The 19,148-nt window shown below is 20.2% G+C and overlaps 5 protein-coding genes across 5 annotated transcripts; all 5 read right to left on the bottom strand.

Moving 5' to 3' along the window:
* Nucleotides 1-1,486: 1,486 nt before the first annotated feature.
* On the bottom strand, nt 1,487-2,527 carry PY17X_1470201 (PIR protein; the record flags this gene model as incomplete). The annotated part of the gene is made up of 3 exons (XM_022955909.1): nt 1,487-1,552; nt 1,639-2,394; nt 2,513-2,527. 3 exons carry the CDS (start codon nt 2,525-2,527, stop codon nt 1,487-1,489), a joined length of 837 nt encoding a protein of 278 aa, XP_022810916.1.
* Nucleotides 2,528-4,878: 2,351 nt separating this feature from the next.
* On the bottom strand, nt 4,879-5,959 carry PY17X_1470101 (PIR protein; the record flags this gene model as incomplete). Its single annotated transcript, XM_022955917.1, has 3 exons — nt 4,879-4,965; nt 5,052-5,837; nt 5,945-5,959. 3 exons carry the CDS (start codon nt 5,957-5,959, stop codon nt 4,879-4,881), a joined length of 888 nt encoding a protein of 295 aa, XP_022810917.1.
* A 2,769-nt stretch (nt 5,960-8,728) lies between these two features.
* On the bottom strand, nt 8,729-9,865 carry PY17X_1470001 (PIR protein; the record flags this gene model as incomplete). Its single annotated transcript, XM_022955923.1, has 3 exons — nt 8,729-8,794; nt 8,884-9,717; nt 9,851-9,865. 3 exons carry the CDS (start codon nt 9,863-9,865, stop codon nt 8,729-8,731), a joined length of 915 nt encoding a protein of 304 aa, XP_022810918.1.
* Nucleotides 9,866-12,340: 2,475 nt separating this feature from the next.
* On the bottom strand, nt 12,341-13,527 carry PY17X_1469901 (PIR protein; the record flags this gene model as incomplete). Its single annotated transcript, XM_022955930.1, has 3 exons — nt 12,341-12,427; nt 12,515-13,375; nt 13,513-13,527. 3 exons carry the CDS (start codon nt 13,525-13,527, stop codon nt 12,341-12,343), a joined length of 963 nt encoding a protein of 320 aa, XP_022810919.1.
* A 2,226-nt stretch (nt 13,528-15,753) lies between these two features.
* Nucleotides 15,754-16,857, bottom strand: PY17X_1469801 (PIR protein; the record flags this gene model as incomplete). Its single annotated transcript, XM_022955939.1, has 3 exons — nt 15,754-15,852; nt 15,943-16,713; nt 16,843-16,857. The coding sequence occupies 3 exons, from the start codon at nt 16,855-16,857 to the stop codon at nt 15,754-15,756; spliced, it is 885 nt and encodes a 294-aa protein (XP_022810920.1).
* Nucleotides 16,858-19,148: the final 2,291 nt, after the last annotated feature.

Raw genomic sequence — 19,148 nt, 5'->3', positions numbered from 1 at the left:
CCATATTGAGTAATTTTACAATATATTTTGCGCATAATTTTCACGGTTTAAAACAATTAGCACTGGACCTGTATTTGTAAGCTTAAATACGTTTTTATATGTATATTGTTTTTAAAATAATACTAATTAAATATTAAATATTAACATATAAATAACTATTGATGGAAATTTTAAAGTATAATAGAAAACTATGTTTAATTAAGTTATTATATTTCACTTTAAGAGGAGAGAGATAAGATATCTTTGCTCTTTTATTATTTAAATTAAGTTGAATATCCGATAAATGTTCAGCATTGTTCATTTTTATCTTATATATTATATTGTTATAGTTATCAATGCATATACATTCAAATAATTTATTAAAATTCTATATTTTATTAATTCTATGATAATGTAATGTTGTTTTAGATTAAAAAATTATTATTCAATAAAAACTAATAATATAATAAGAGTTAATATGGAATAATAAAATGGAATTTAACATAAATTGAGTCTTTAACATCTCCATTAATCCATATTTTAGAATATAAAATTATAAATTGCAAATTGGATATTTAACAAGAATATAACATTGATACCTTTATAATGTATTATTATTTACCTTTTCGATAATATTAACATTTAATTATATGAAGTTTTCACAATATAACAATATTTCAATATTAGTTATTAGTATAATATTTTACCAGTTTATATGTATATAATAATTACGCATGTTATCTATCATATTATTTATAATTGTTAGAACAAACAATAGCATTCAATTTTATTAATATACTTATATTTTTTCAATTAACTAATAATATATTTCCAATTTATATACACTTCAAAAAATGTTAGAAGCATAAAAATATTTTATAGACTATGTTATATTGTCGATTCTCGATCGATATTTATGAATCTATATTTTGTGAATATCTGTTATTACAGTTTAGTTTGATAACATGATTTAAATAAAAATAAATATGATATAAGTTATAAGTTTTACTAAATAAAATGTTTCATAAAATAAAAAAACATATTATGATATGCATAATTCAATATAGCTTTGGGTTATCAAGGCTTATATAATAGGCAATTATGATATATCATAATATGAATTAATATATGCAATGTAGGTATTTTATTTTAATCATATTAAATCGATATGAACACACAATTGTATATATTATACTTTATGGGAAATATGCTATTGATCCCTTTCATGTTAGATTATTCCCCTTTTGGTTGCATATTTAAACTTCGTCTCGGAATTAAACATATAGGGATGGTACATATATTTAATTAGTGTTCAAATTATATAAAATTAAATAAAGATATAACACTTAACCCTAACCCGAATATAGGTTCCACAACATAAAAACTATATAAAAATTATGCAAAAATTACTTCGAAATAGACAATTTCTTATCATATATCAACCATTATTACTATTCCTGGAATAATCACTACTCTTCGAATAATATATTAATGATCAGCTTCTTCTTTATTTTTTTAGCATTTCTCTTAAATGTTGTTTTTGAGATCGTTTCCGAAAACCAAATAACGAATACTAATATAAAATGTTAAGAAGTGTACGATTTATTTTTAAAATTTGCATATATAATCAAAATAATTTTAAAATTTCTTATTATTTACCTTATAAGAAACTCCTAATAAAATTGATGCTGCAACAAATATAATTGCAATTGTAATTAGTGTATTTTTTGTTACTGAACTTCGTGGACAAGCTACAAGTGGTGATCCATTAGCACACGTATCAATATTGTATAATTGTTTAAACATAATATAATCATTTGATAAACTAGACCATAGTTGTAAATAAGATCGTCCTTTATTAATATCAAAAGCATTTTTAACTTTTTCACATTTTTCAAAAAATTCTCCAGCACTTTCAAAACATTTCTTGCATTGGTTTTTGTTTTCATTAAGTTCACTATACATGTTACATAATGATTTAAATGCATCATAAAAATTAGATATATCTTTAATATCAATATCTATCGATTCTATTTTTTTATCTATAACTTCCATATAAATCTTATTACCATTACCACTACTAGTAGCTATATGTTTATCATAACAACTATTTTTTTTTATATGTCCAGTAAGAAAATCGCTTAATATATTGGTTCCATTTTCTTTTTTTTGATTTAGTTTATAACTTAACCATAAAATAGCATATTCCACAAGTTGATCACCCTTTAAATGATCATTATTATCAATACTATTAAGTAAAGTTAGCAATGCTATAAAACCAGAGCTAATCTTTTCTTCACCACTACTACAGTTACTTTCAGTGAAAATCATATTTAATGTTTTCATAGAATTATGTTCTTCCGGGTTGTTCGGATCATCATCAAAAAATTTATCGATCGTATTAATTATATCACACTACAAATATATTTTACAAATTAAACAAAAAATATATTGATATAAATGTTATTATAATTAAAATTAATATAATTTATAGGAATGCAACATACGAATAATATAAGAACATGATATATACCAATTCCTTAGACATTATAATGAAATTCTGTTATAATTTGGAGATTATGGAGGATGATGTTGTTTATATATATTGCATAGAATATATGATATATTTACTCAAGATCTTTACATATAAGTTATCATTCGTTAGACATATTATTCTTAATTTTAATTCCATATAAAATAATAATACATTAGTATTACTAAGATCATATTATACTTATTTTATGACATTTAGCTAAACTATCTTAAATAGAGGGTTGGTTACTCACTTTGCCATATGTATATATGATGCATTTTATACAAAAAATACTATTCTTACTAACATTTGGTATAACTTTATTATAAAAATGGATATACTTTTATAATGAATTTAAAAAATATATACATATTCTTTAATATAGAACACAAACAACGTCATAAAACTCAAATACTGCACAAATATAAAAAATTAAGAAAGTTATTATTATTAGAATCCTTAAAGTATATAAATAGTAATTTTTTAAATATATTAAATTTGTATATACTTGTTTCTTATAATGTATATTATAGTTTTTTCTAAAATAATAGCATTTCAAAGTTGCATTGTTCCATTTTCTATGCAAATTACATAAATTTATATTATTTTTATTTAATATAGATAAATTAAAAAATAATTTTAATGCGTTAAATAACTTGATTTTTATTCCTACATATCCCAATTTAGAAGTATTCTCTGTTGGGTAATTTTATTATATATTTTCCCATCTTTTCCATTATTTAAAACAACAATTAGCACTGAACCTATATTTATTAATATATTTATAAGATTAAATAAATCTTTGAATGTAGGTTGATTTTAAAATAATACATAGTAAATATTAAATATTAACATATAAATAAGTATTGACGCAAATTTTAAAGTATAATATAAAACTATTTGTAAATAGGTTGTTATATTGCCCTTTAAGAGGAGAGAGATAAGATATATTTGCAATTTTAATATATATATTTAGATATATATTTCCTAAATACTATGCATTGTTCATTCTTATCTTATATATTTATTGATATAGTTATCAATGTATGTACATTCAAATAATTTATTAAAAATTCTATATTTTATTAATTATATGGTAACGTAATGTTTTAGATTAAAAAATGATTATTCAATAAAAACTAATAATATAATAAGAGTTAATATGGAATAATAAAATGACATTTAACATGAATTGAGTCTTTATCATTTTCTCCATGGATCCATATTTTTAGAATATAAAACTACAAATTCCAAATTGAATAATTAACAAATATGTAATGTATTATTATGTCTTTTCTATAATATTAATATTTATTTATATAAAGTTATCACAATAAAAAAATATTTTAATATTAACTATTGCTAATTTACTAGATTATATATATAGGCATATAATAATAACGTATTATATCTATCATAATATTTATAATTATTATGATAAAATATAATTCGAAATTTTATTAATATACTTATATTATATTTTTTAAATCTTTTAAAATATTATTTATTTATACCTCAAAATATAAAGTTTAAAAATTAATAGTAATTAATATATTATTATACCTTATGATAATTAAATTAATATATATATAACTATTCCTACCAATATAAATTAGAACATTAATATAAATGCAAATTATTGAAATGAAAAAAATGATTATTATATATATTTATAATTTATAAATTTATTATAATATATCTATAGTACATTTTTTATGCATTACTAAAAATGTTAGATGAATAAAATGCCTTTTATAGATAACGTTGTATTTTCGAATCTCGATCGGCATTTCATGCATCTATATTTTATGAATATCTATTATTACATTTCAGTTGGATAACATGATTTAAATCAAAATAAATATGACAAAAGTTATAAGTTTTACTAAATAAAATGTTTCATCAACCAAAGAAACGTATTATGTTATACATAATTCAATATAGTCCCTGATTAACAAGTTTTATATAATGAAAATTATTATATAGCAAATATCTATAGTAACATATACAATATAGACATTTTGTTTTAATCATATTAAATCGGCATGAACACTCAATTATGTATATTATAACTTATAAAACATGTTAAACAATTCATTACATATTAGCTTATGCCCCTTCTTGGTTGCATATTTGGACTTTTGATTTCATCTTGTTATTAAAAATACGAGTATAGTACATATATTAAATTAGTGTTCAAATTATAAAAAAATAAAGATGTAATACTTAGCCCTAACCCGAATATGGGTTACATAAACACAACCCTGACCCACAACATAAAAACTATATAAAAATTATGCAAAAATTGCTCCCCAATAGACAACTTCTTAACATATATTAATCATTATTAATCTTCGAATCATATATTATTGATTTATTTTCTTCTTAATATTTTTTATTTTTTCTCTTATTTGTTGTTTTTTAAATCGTTTCCGAAATCCAAATAACGAATACTAATATAAAAACGGTAAACGAATTATTTTTTGTTAGCGTTTGCATATATATAATGAAAATAATTTTTCACGTCCTTATTATTTACCTTATAAGAAATTCCTAAAAAAAATGCTATTGCACCAAATATCGATAAAACTGTAAATAATCTGTTTCCTATCGACGAACTTGATGATGTAACTCTAGATATGTATGCAGACATGTCTGCTGTTATCTCTGGAAGAGATGTAATATTGTTACGTTTCTTTCTTAAATTATCATAATCAGCTGATAAAGCAGACAATATTTGTTTAAATGAACTGTCAGTAGTATTATTAGATTCTCCATCAAGTTCTTGATATTTTACAACAAATTCATTCGCATTATTTAACAACTCATTCTTATTTATATTCTTTGAAAAATTACCATACATACTACATATTAATTTGGATGCATCATAAAATTTAGATAGATCTTTAATATTCATATTCAGCAAATCTTTTTGTTTCTCTATGAATTCATCAAGACCTGAAATTGTATAGGCATCTTTTGTAAATTGACTATATTTACCACTATTATCTACACTATTAGTATAAAAATCGCTTATTTTAGTGAAATTGTGTCCTAATTTTTGATTTAATTTGTAACTTAACCATATAGTAATATGTATAAAAAAAATTGGATTAATATTATTTCCATCACGACCTTTCTTTGGGTATTTAGTAAAATATTGTTCAAGTAACCATAAAAATCCAATCGTAATTTGATCGAGTTCAGTATTACAGTCTCCATTAGGACAGTACTTGTTGTAATTTTGAATATTTTTAAGTTCAGATGTTGGTGTATCGCCTAATTCATCGGGTAAACAAATCCTCAAAAAATCAAAGTTTCCACACTAAGAAGACATTTTAAAAAAATTGATAAAAATATGTATTAAGAAAATGTTTTTAAAATAAAACTTAATGAAGTTTATAGTAAATATAATATCAAAAGTGTATATACCAATTCATCATTCATTATGAGGGATTATAATTTATAATATCCAGGTTAAGGGGGTATCATATTATATATATATATATATACTAAAATAGGCAATACAATTATTTAACCTTATATACAGGAATTATCTGTATATAAAAATATTTTTATTATTATTAATTTCAATTTAAAATTATTGTGGAATAACAATATAATATTATTACTAAAATAATATTATATGTTTGATATGATAGTTAGATAAATTACCTTGTTTGGGGGGCGTTTAATACATCTTTTACCATATGTATATATAATATAATTTTTCATAAATTGTTATCTTTAATAACATTCATATGAGAATTATTATAAAAATTAAAGTAACATTATAATGAATTTAGAATATATCTTCTTATACATTTGCTTTAATATAGAAAATAAACGTCATTTCTTTTATTTTAATAAACGGTCCCAAAAAACTAATATACTGAACAAATCGAAACAATTACTAAATTTATTATTACTATAATCCTTAAAAGTATATAAATAGTTATTTTTTAATATATATTAAATTTTTATATACTTGTTTCTTATAATATGTAATATATATTTTTTAAAAATTATAGCATTTGCAAAATAAGTTGCATTGTTCCCTTTTTTAATTGCATGTACATAATTTTAATATTATTTTTATTTAATATGGATAAATTCATAATCCATTTTAATAAATATATAACTTTATTTTTATTCCCATATAAATCAATTTATAAATATATCTTATTGGGTAATTTTATAATATATTTTGCACATATTTCCCACGGTTTAAAACGACAATTAGCAATGAATACGTATTTATAAGCTTAAATAAGTCTTTTAATGCATATTGTTTTAAAATCATACTTACCAAATGTTAAATATATAACACATAAATAAATATTGATGCAAATTTTTAAGTATAATAAAAAACTATGTGTATTATGTTGGTATATTGCACTTTGAGAGGAGAGATAAGGGAAGTATGTTTTTTTTAAGACAAGGATGTAGCCATATAAGATTTACTTATTCTACATAATTTAATTGTGTTTTATAGCTTCTACCATTAAAACTTTAAATTCATGTATACATTAAAAACTCCTTAGAATTATTTTCTAAATATATAGTTTGCTTTTAGACTTTAATAAATAATAATGTACTACTAATGTTTTGTAATAAACTATATTTTTAAGGAAACTATATAATTATTAATATTAGTTCGCTTTGTAATGTTAGTCTAATGTTGTCGCATTAATCATACTTAAATAAATGTTATAATATTTCATTTGATCTTGTACGCATACAATTTTAATCTCACCATGCCTTTAATAATATATATAATTAATATATATCAACGTATTAAAATCAAATGAATTTAATGATTTTTTCGTAATTAATACGTTTATCTATTGTTATTACTATTATTATTGTTACTGCTATATCACTATATAGCACAGTGGAATAATTAGTGCGCTTAATAAATTTACTTTAAATCAATGTATAATATTTCCTCGTTTCATAGTTTCGAAATCAAGTATTTTAGAACATTTATATTATTTCGCAATAACAATATATTTAAATTATATATTTGTGAATTTGTATATATATAATAACCTAATAGAAATATTATTAATTCAAATTAAATTAAATTAATTATTACATACTTTTTCTATATACTTTGGATTAATATATAATTGTATATATTTCCAAATTTAACATATTCCAGTGCTTAGTCTTTGATGAAATATTATATATATATATTAGAACAATAACGATATTCAATCTATCACATTATTTATAAGTATTATAGCAAACAATAACATTAAATTTTATTATATACTAATATTTTATTTTTTAACTATTTTAAAATATAATTTATTTATACTTCAAAACTATAAAGCTTAAAATTAATAGTGATTAATCTATTATTATACCTTTATGATAAATAAATTAAAATATATAGAACGACTTATTTTAATTTAAAACTTTAGCATAAAATTATATTATATATAATCGAAAGTTAAACGGATAGTATCCCTATATTTATAATTTAATTTTTTATTAATATGTATATTTTTATTGTATTATTAAATATGTTAGATACATAAAACATCTTTTATAGATATCGTTGTGTTGTCGAACCTCGATCGATATTTTATGAATATCTATTATTACGTTTCAGTTGGATAACATGATTTAAATTAAAATAATAGTGACAAAAATAACAAGTTTTACTAAATAAAATGTTTTATCAAATAAAGAAACATATTGTGTTATGCATAATTCAATATAAATCGGGGTTAACATGTCTTATATAATGACAATTATTATATAGAAAATGTCTATATTAATATATGTAATATAATAATTTTACCTTAACCATATTAAATAAATATGAACACTTAATTATATATATTATAACTTATGAAAAAAAGTTATACACCTCCTTTCATATTAGCTTATGCTCCTTTTTGGTTGCATATTTGAACTTCATCTCGTGGTTAAAAATACGGGATGTTACATATATTTAATTAGTGTTCAAATTATACAAAATTAAATATAATATAATATAATACATAACCCTAACACGAATATGAATTCTACAAACATAACTTCAACCCTGATCTATAATATAAAATCTATATAAAAATTATGCAAAAATTATGACCGAAAATTACTTATTTCCAAATGAACAGTTTCTTAACATATATCAATCATTATTACTTTTCCTGAAATTATCACTACCCTTCGAATCATACTAATGATCCATTTTCTTCTTTATTTTTTTAGCTTTTCTCTTAATTTTTGTTTTTGAGCTCGTTTCCGAAATCCAAATAGCGAATACTAATATAAAATGTTAAAAAACGAATTATTTTTTTGTTAGAGTTTGCATATATATAATAAAAATCATTTTTTAATTCCTTATTATTTACCTTATAAGAAATTCCCAAAAAAATTGCTATTGCACCAAATATCGATAAAAATAAAAATAATTTGTTTCCTATCGACGAACTTGATGATGCAGCTTCAAAGGTTTGTTCAGAACATTTTACAGTTTGTTCAGGGCAATTTAAAGTATTTTTTTCTTCTATTGTCGGAAGGGATGAAGATTCACAACGTTGAGATTCATTATATTTCTTTTTAAAATTGTCATAATCACTTGATAAAGTACATAATGCTTGTCTATATGGAATACCATCACTATTATTAGAATTTTCATTAAGTTTTTTATATATTTCAATAAATTGACTAGCTTTTTCCGAATATTTTGCGCAATCTTCCTTGTTTTCATCAAATCCAGTATACATTTCACATAATAAGTTAAATGCTTTATACAAATTAGATACAATATTATTATTCATATTCAAAAAATACTTTTTTTTATCTATAAGATCCATATAATTTGTATACTCCGTAACACCATTTATCGAATTTGTATAGTTTTCTTGTTTATTCATATATGTAGTATAAAAATGTCCTAGATTGGTGATTCCATCCACATTATCCTTTAGGTTTAACATATAACTTAACCATATCATAATGTATTCAACAACATTGATGTTACATTTTGCATGATTCTTAAACGAGGAAGAACTCCCAAAAAATTCATTGAAAAAATATAAGCATCCAGCATTAATTTTATCGAGGGGTCCATCACAATTATTATTACAATACTTTTTAAAAAGATTACCATTTTTAAATTGATAATTTTTTTTATTGTCTAAATTATCGGGAAAATCTTCCAATACTTTTTTGAACCTTTTACACTAAAAAAACATTTAAAAACAATTATTATAAATGTGCATTATTGAAGATTTTTTTAAAATAAAGTTTAATGATATATATAATACAATATCAAAAAATGTAAAGGAAATTATTATTATTAAAAAATCCATATACTATATTTGTATCCATTGTGATGAAATTTCATTTTAAATTTGTAAATTGAATAAACTCATGCTGTTTTATATACACTTCCCCCAATATGTGACATAAATACTTTAATCCTATATATAGAAACTGCCTGTAGTTAAATATATTATAATTTTTATAATAATTAAATTAATATAGAATAATAAATAATATTATTACTAAAGATGTATTATATTCCTGTTTATATTAATTAGCCAAATTACCTTAAATAGAGGGTTTCTTAATACATTTTTGATCAAATAAAGATATGATGCATCTTATATAAAAAAGGCCATTATTAATAAATATGGTATAGCTTTATTATAAAAATTGATATACTTTTATAAATAATTTAAAGTATGTTTGAACATAGAAAAGGAATATATTTATATCTTCTATTTTAATGATTTCAATTCTAAAACATAAATATTGTATAAATCTAAAAAATAAAAAATTATATTATTACTATAATCCCTAAAAGTATATAAATAATAGTTATTTAAGTATATTAAATTTTTATATCCTTGTTTCTTATAATATATAACATAGTTTTTCTAAAATTATAGTATTTTCAAGTTAAGTTATATGCTCCATTTTCTACCCAAATTACATAATTTTAATATTAATTTTAATTAATATATATACATTCCAATTATGTTTTAACATTTTCAATAACTTTATTTTTATTCCTACATATTTAAATTTACAAGTATTCCTTATTGGGTGATTTTATAATATGTTTTGCAAACCTTTCCTACGGTTTAAAATGGCAATTAGCACTGAACCCGTATTTATAAGCTTAAATAAGTCTTTGGATGTAGATTGTTTTTAAAATCATATTTAGTAAATATTAGCATATAAATAAGTATTGATGCAAATTTTAAAGTACAATAGAAAATTATGTTTAATTAGGTTGTTATATTATCCTTTAAGAGGAGAGAGATAAGATATATTTGCTCTTTTAGTGTATAAATTTAAATAAATATTCGTTAAATGTTCTACAATGTTAATTTTTATCTTATATATTCTACTGCTATAGTTATCAACGTATATACATTCAAATAATTTATTAATAATTCTACATTTTATTAATTCTATAATAAAAATATGATGATTCACTAAACAATGATAATATAATATGCGTTAATATGGAATAATAAAAAGATTTTTAATGTTAATTGAGTCATTAGCCTTTTTTATATTTATCCAATTTTTTAGAATATAAAACCACAAATCACAAATTTAATCTTTAACAAAATATATAATATTGATATCTTTATAATGTATTATTATGTATCTTTTCGATAAAATTAATATTAATATTTAATTATATGAAGGTTTTACAATATTTCAATATTAGTTATTAATAGAGCATTTTATTAAATTATATGCATAGATATATAATAATAACGAATTATATCTATGATATTATTTATAATTATTAGAACAAAATATGATATGAACTTTTATTAATATACTTATATTTTTTCAATTAACTACTTATAATATATTTCCAATTTATATATACCTCATAGCTTTAAAATTTAAAAATGAATACTGATTAATCTAATGTTATACCTTTATAGTAAATAAATTAATGTATATAGAACGATTACTATAATTTGAATTTAAAACATTAGCATAACATAAAACTATATATAATCGAAAGTTAAAAGGATAATATGCCTATATCTATAATGTAATTATTTATTAATATGTACATTTTTATTTTATTACTAAAAATATTAGATACATAAAACATATTTTATAGATATCGTTGTATTGTCGATTTTATATCGATATGTATGAATCCATATTTTATAATTATCTATTATATATTAGTACTGTGCTTATTAATGCCCAAACACATATATTAATCCGAATATATATTGTAATGTGGACAATTATTTCAAACGAATATAATTTTAATTTATATCCAATTTCATATATAATATTATTATACTATTCGTTTATCAAAATATAATTTAAATTAAAAAAAATGATACAAATAATTTTTGCTAAATAAAATTTTTTATCAAACAAAGAAACATATTATGTTATGCATAATTCAATATAATTATTATTAACAAGCTTTATGTAATAAATAATTATGATATATCATAATATGAATTAATATATGCAATATAGACATTTTTTTTTAATCATATTAAATCGATATGAACACTAAATTATATATATTAGAAATTATGAAAAAATGTTATACAACCCCATTCATATTAGCTTATATCCCTCCTTGGTTGCATATATAAACTTCATCTCGTGATTAAACATATGGGATGGTACATATATTTAATTAATGTTCAAATTATAAAAAATTTAATGCAATATAATACTTAGCCCTAACCCGAATATGGGTCCCACAACATAAAACTATATAAAAATTATGCAAAAATTATTTATTTCCCAATAGACAGCTTCTTAACATATATTAATCATTATTAATCTTCGAATCATATATTAATGAATCATTCTCTTCTTTACATTTTTTAGCTTTTCTCTTAATTTTTGTTTTTGAAATCGTTTCCGAAATCCAAATAACGAATACTAATATAAAAATGTTAAACGTATTATATATTTCCTAAAATTTACATATATATAATGAAAATAATTTTTAAATTCCATATTATTTACCTTATAAGAAATTCCTAAAAAAATTGCTATTGCACCAAATATCGATAAAACTATAAATAATTTACTTACTAGTGATGATTCTGATAATGTAACCTCAGAAATTTCTCCAGACAATTCATCATATCCTGTTCCATAAGTTTTTTCAGAAGTTTGTTCAGAACAATTTTCAGGAATTTTTTCTGTTTCTATCGTTGGAAGGGGTGAAGTTTTGCAACACTGAGTATCATTACATTTCTTTATTAAATTATCATAATCGGCTGATAAAGTACACAATACTTTTTTATATGAACTATCTTTAGTCTTATTATAATCCTCGTAAAGTTTTTCATATTGTTTAACAAATTCTTTAGCTTTTTCCGAATAGTTTGTGCAATCTTCCTTATTTTCATCAAATTCAGTATACATTTCACATAACGATTTAAATGCTTTATAAAGTTTAGGTACAATTTTACTATCCATATTCAACACATCATTTTTTTTATCTAAAAGTTTCTTATAATTATCATAATCAGATAATTCATTTATTTCCATCTTATACTTATCATAATTATATATGTAATCTCTATAAAAATCCTGTATATTGTCTTTTTCTTTACTTTTGCCCAGGTTTAACATATAATTTAACCATATCAAAATGTAATCAACAATATTGATGTTATTTTTTGCAGGAGGGGGTAATATACCACCATTCTTATAGAATTGATCCAACAAATATAAACATCCAGCACTTATTTTATCCAAATCACTTTGGCATGTATTACTATCACAATACTTATTTAAAAACTCAACATCATTAAATTTATAGCTTCCACTACTCAATTCATCGGAAAGCGAGTTCCTTACTTCCTGGAACTTTTCACACTAAAAAAACATTTAAAAACAATTAATAAAAACGTGAATTATTAAAAATTTTATTAAAATAAATTTTAATGATATTTATATGTAATACAATATAAAAAAATGTAAAGGAAACTATTATTATTAAAAAATGCATATACCACTCTCTTATCCATTATAATAGAATTTTATTTTTGATTTGTAAATTGAATAAAATCATTCTGTTTTTATATGTACTATACCAAATATGTGATGCTGATACTATAACCCTATATATGACAATTGTATGTAGTTAAATATATTATATGTTTTTCAATAATTAAATTAATATAGAATAATAAAATAATATTATTACTAAAAAAAGGTTTTATTTCTGTTTATCATAATTATCTAAATTACCTTAAATATAGGGATGCTTAATAAACTTTTGATTAAATATATGATGCATTTTATACAATAAATACTATTCTTACTAACATTTGGTATAACTTTATTATAAAAATGGATATACTTTTATAAATAATTTAAGTATGTTTGAACATAGAAAAGGAATATATTTATATCTTATGTTTTGATCATTGTCCTTCAAAAAATTTAATGCTGTATAAATCTAAAAAAATAAAAATTATATTATTACTATAATCCTTAAAATATATTAAACCTTTATATATTTGCTTCTAATACTATATACAATGCTTTATTAAAATTATAATGTTTTCAAATTAAGTTATGTTACTTACATCTCTATGCAAATTATATAAATTTATATTGTTTTTAATGAATGTAGATAAATTCATAATCCATTTTAATGAGTTCGATAACTTTATTTTTATTCCTATATACTTCAATTTAGAATTATATCTTATTGTGCAATTTTATAAACTATTTTACGCATAATTTCCACGCTTTAAAACGACAATTAGCACTGAACCCGTACATATAAGCTTAAATAAGTCTTTGAATGCATGTTATTTTTAAAATAATGCTCACTAAATATTAAACATATATACCTACTGATGATATTTTAAAGTATAATAGAAAACTATGTTTAATTAGGTTGTTATATTGCCTTTAAGAGGAGAGAGATAAGATATATTGCTATTTTAATATATAAATTTAAATAAATATTCGCTAAATGTTCTACATAATTCATTTTTATCTTATATATTTTATTGTTATAGTTATCAATGTATATACATTCAAATAATTTATTAAAAATTCTATATTTTATTAATTCTACAAAAAACAATAATAATATAATACGCATTAATATTGAATAATAAAATGATATTTAATATTAATTAAGTATTTAACCCTTTTTCCATTAATCCATATTTTTAGAATATAAAACTACAAATCCCAAATCGGATCATTAACAAATATATAATGTATTATTATGTCTTTTCGATAATATTAATATTAAATTATATGAAGGTTTCACAATAAAACAATATTTTAATATTAACTATTAATAATTTACTAAATTATATGTATAGGAATATAATAATGCATTATATCTATAATATTAAACTTTATTAATATACTTATATTTTATTTTTTAACTATTTTAAAATATAATATATTTATACCTCAAAACTATAAAGTTTACAAATTAATAGTGATTAATCTATTATTATACCTTATAATAAATAAATTAAAGCGTATGAAGCAACTTCTATTAATACAAGAAGATAATAGTAACTACAATTAAAAATTAAAAAAATCTTAGAAGCATAATAATATTTTATAGATAATGCTGTATTGTCGATTCTCGATCGATATTTATGAATCTATATTTTATTATTATCTATTATGCATTAGTAGTGTACTTAATTAACATTAAAAATATAATCATTAATATGAATCGAATTATAATAATAGCCAATCTCATATATAATGCTATTATTACATATCAATTGGCACAGTATAATTTAAATTAATTGTAGCACAATTTATAAGTTTCACTAAATAAAATTTTCATTAAATAAAGAAACATATTATGATATGCATAATTCAATATAACCAAATATTAACTTTTATATAAGCAATTATGATATAGCATAATATGAATTAATATATGTAATATAGTTATTTTACTTTAATCATATTAAATATATATTAACACTCAATTATATATATTATAACTTATGAACAAATGTAATATACCCCTTTTCATATTAATGGCAATTCTCCTTTGGGAATACATACTTTTAACTTCATCTCGAAATCAAACATACGGAATTATACATATATTAAATTAGTGTTTAAGTTATAAAAAATTAAATGCAATGTAATACTTAGCCCTAACCCCAATATGGGTCCCACAACATAAAAACTATATAAAAATTATACAAAAATTATTTCCAAATAGACAGTTTCTTAAAATACATCAATCGTCATATTCAGAATAATTTATTAATGATCATTTTCTTCTTTATATTTTTTATTCTTTCTCTTAAAAATTGCTTTTGAAATCGTTTCCGAAATCCAAATAATGAATACTAATATAAAAATTTTTAAAAATGTATAATTTATTTATATTCACAAATTAACCAGTGCTGAATATATTGTTTAATTGACTTATTATTTACCTTATATGAAATTCCCAAGAAAATTGATACTGTAACAAATATAAATGCAATTGGAATTAGTGTCCTTTTTATTACTAATCTTCGTGAATATGTTGGAAGTGATGGAAAATTATTACATTTATTTTTTAAATTATTATAATCATTTGATAATGTAGATAATAATTGATTATATGGGCTGCCTTTACCATCATTATAATCTTCATTAAGTTCATCATATTTTTTAGCAAAATCATTAGCTATTTCCGAAAAGCTATAGCAATTTAGGTTTTTTTCATCAAATTCACCATACATCATACATAATAATGTAAATACATAATAAAATTTAGACATATCTTTAACATAAATACTCATCAAATTTTGTTTTTTATCTATAAGATCCCTATAGCTCTTATAACCACTAACATTATTTATATCCGTAATATATCTATCATCTTTAGTTATATATGTTTCATAAAAATGCTTTATAGTGTCATTTTCTTCAATTTTCTTAAAGTTTAACATATAACTTAACCATATCATAATGTATTCAACAATATTAGTGTTTCCTTTTGCAATAAAACTAAACGAGGTAGAATTCCCAAAGATTTCATTAAACAAAAATAAACATCCAGCATTAATTTTATCGGTATTTTTATCACAATTTTTATCGGTATTCTCACCAGATTTTTCACCAGTACAGTACTCTTTGAATGTATCATCATCTTTAAATTTTAAATTGTTATTATTCGAATCATATTTTAAATTCGTCGTTAAATCCTGGAACTTTTTACACTAAAAAATCATTTAAAAACAATTAATAAAAACGTGCATTATTGAAAATTTTATTAAAATATTGATGATATTTATATATGGTCGATATCAAAAAATGTAAAGGAAATCATTATTAAAAAATGCATATACCACTTCCTTATTCATTATAATGGGATTTTATTTTTGATTTGTAAATTGAGTAAAATCATGCTTTTTTATATACACTGCACCAAATGTGCGACACAAACACTTTAACCCTATATATAACAACGGTCTGTAGTTAAATATATTATAAGTTTTTCAATAATTAAATTAATATAGAATAATATTATTACTAAAGAAACAGTCTATTCCTTTTTTTGATAACTACTAAGCTGCCTTAAATTGGAGATATTTAATACATTTTGGTCAGATGTATAATATAATTTATGATTATTAATAACATCCATTATAATTTTATTATAAAAATTTTAGTTTAGTAATGAATTTAAAATACTCCCTCTTATATTTATGTCTCAATATAGAAAAATACAATTTTTTTTCTCATGCTTTAATAAATCTATTATTAGTATAATTTTTAAAAGTATATAACTATTTTATATACTTGTTTCTTATAATATATACCAATATTTTATTTAAATTATAACATTTACAAAGTAAGTTACATTGTTCCATTTTCTATGCAAATTATATACATTTATATTGCTTTTAATGAATATAGATAAATTCATAATCCATTTTAATGATTCCGATAACTATATTTTGATTTCTACATACTTCAATTTATAAATATACCATATTGAGTAATTTTACAATATATTTTACGCATAATTTTCACGGTTTAAAACAATTAGCACTGAACCTATATTTGTAAGCTTAAATAAGTCTTTAAATGTATATTGTTTTTAAAATTATACTTAGTAAATATTAAATATTAGCATATAAATATCTATTGATGGAAATTTTAAAGTATAATAGAAAACTATGTTTAATTAAGTTATTATATTTCACTTTAAGAGGAGAGAGATAAGATATCTTTGCTCTTTTAATATATAAATTTATATAAATATTCTCTAAATGTTCTGAATTGTTCATTTTTATCTTATATAATATATTTTTATAGTTATTAATGCATATACATTCAAATAATTTATTAAAATTCTATATTTTATTAATTCTATGATACGTAATGTTGTTTTAGATTAAAAAATTATTATTCAATAAAAACTAATAATATAATACGAGTTAATATGGAATAATGAAATGGAATTTAACATAAATTGAGTCTTTAACACCTCCATTAATCCATATTTTATAATATAAAATTATAAATTCCAAATTGGATCATTAACAAATATATAATGTATTATTATGTCTTTTCGATAAAATTAATATTTAATTATATGAAGTTTTCACAATATAAAAATAGTTTAATATTAGTTATTGGTAGAATATTTTACTATTTTACATGTATATAATAATAACGCATTCGATCTATCATATTATTTATAATTGTTAGAACAAACTATAGCATTCAATTTTATTAATATACTTATATTTTATTTTTTAAATCTTTTAAAATATACTTAATTTATACCACAAAATATAAAATTTAAAAATGAATACTGATCAATCTATTATTATCCCTTTATGATAAATAAATTAAAGCGTATAAAGCAACTTCTATCAATACTAATTAATTTTAATGCAAATGTAAAATACAAAAAATAATAGTAATTACAATTAAATCTTAAAAAATATTGTATATATAGTGTATTTTTAATGTATTACTAAAAATGTTAGAAGCATAACAATATTTTATAGACTATGTTACATTGTCGATTCTCGATCGATATATATGAATCTATATTTTATGTTTATATATTATTACAGTTCAGTTGGATAACATTATTTAAATTAAAATAAATATGATACAAGTTATAAGTTTCACTAAATAAAATGTTTCACCAAATAAAGAAATCGATTGTATATTATGATGTGGGTAATTCAATATAGCTTTGGGTTATCAAGGCTTATATAATAGGCAATTATGATAAAGCATAATATAAATTCATATATAATCAATATATATATTAATATATGCAATATAGACATTTTATTTTAATCATATTAAATCGGCATAAACACACAATTGTATATATTATACTTTATGGGAAATATGGTATGTGACCTCTTTCATGTTAGATTATTCCCCTTTTGGTTGCATATTTTGACTTTTTAACTTCATCTTTTGATTAAACATACGGGATGGTACATATATTAAATTAGTATTAACATTATAAAAAATTAAATACAATGTAATACTTAGCCATAACCCGAATATGGGTTCCACAAACATAACTTCAACCCCCACAACATAAAAACTATATAAAAATTATGCAAAAATTACTTCCCAATAGACAATTTCTTAAAATATATCAACCATTATTACTATT

Source organism: Plasmodium yoelii, assembly GCF_900002385.2.
Source record: "Plasmodium yoelii strain 17X genome assembly, chromosome: 14".
Classification (NCBI taxonomy): domain Eukaryota; phylum Apicomplexa; class Aconoidasida; order Haemosporida; family Plasmodiidae; genus Plasmodium; species Plasmodium yoelii.
This window is presented reverse-complemented; position numbering and strand designations above follow the sequence as displayed.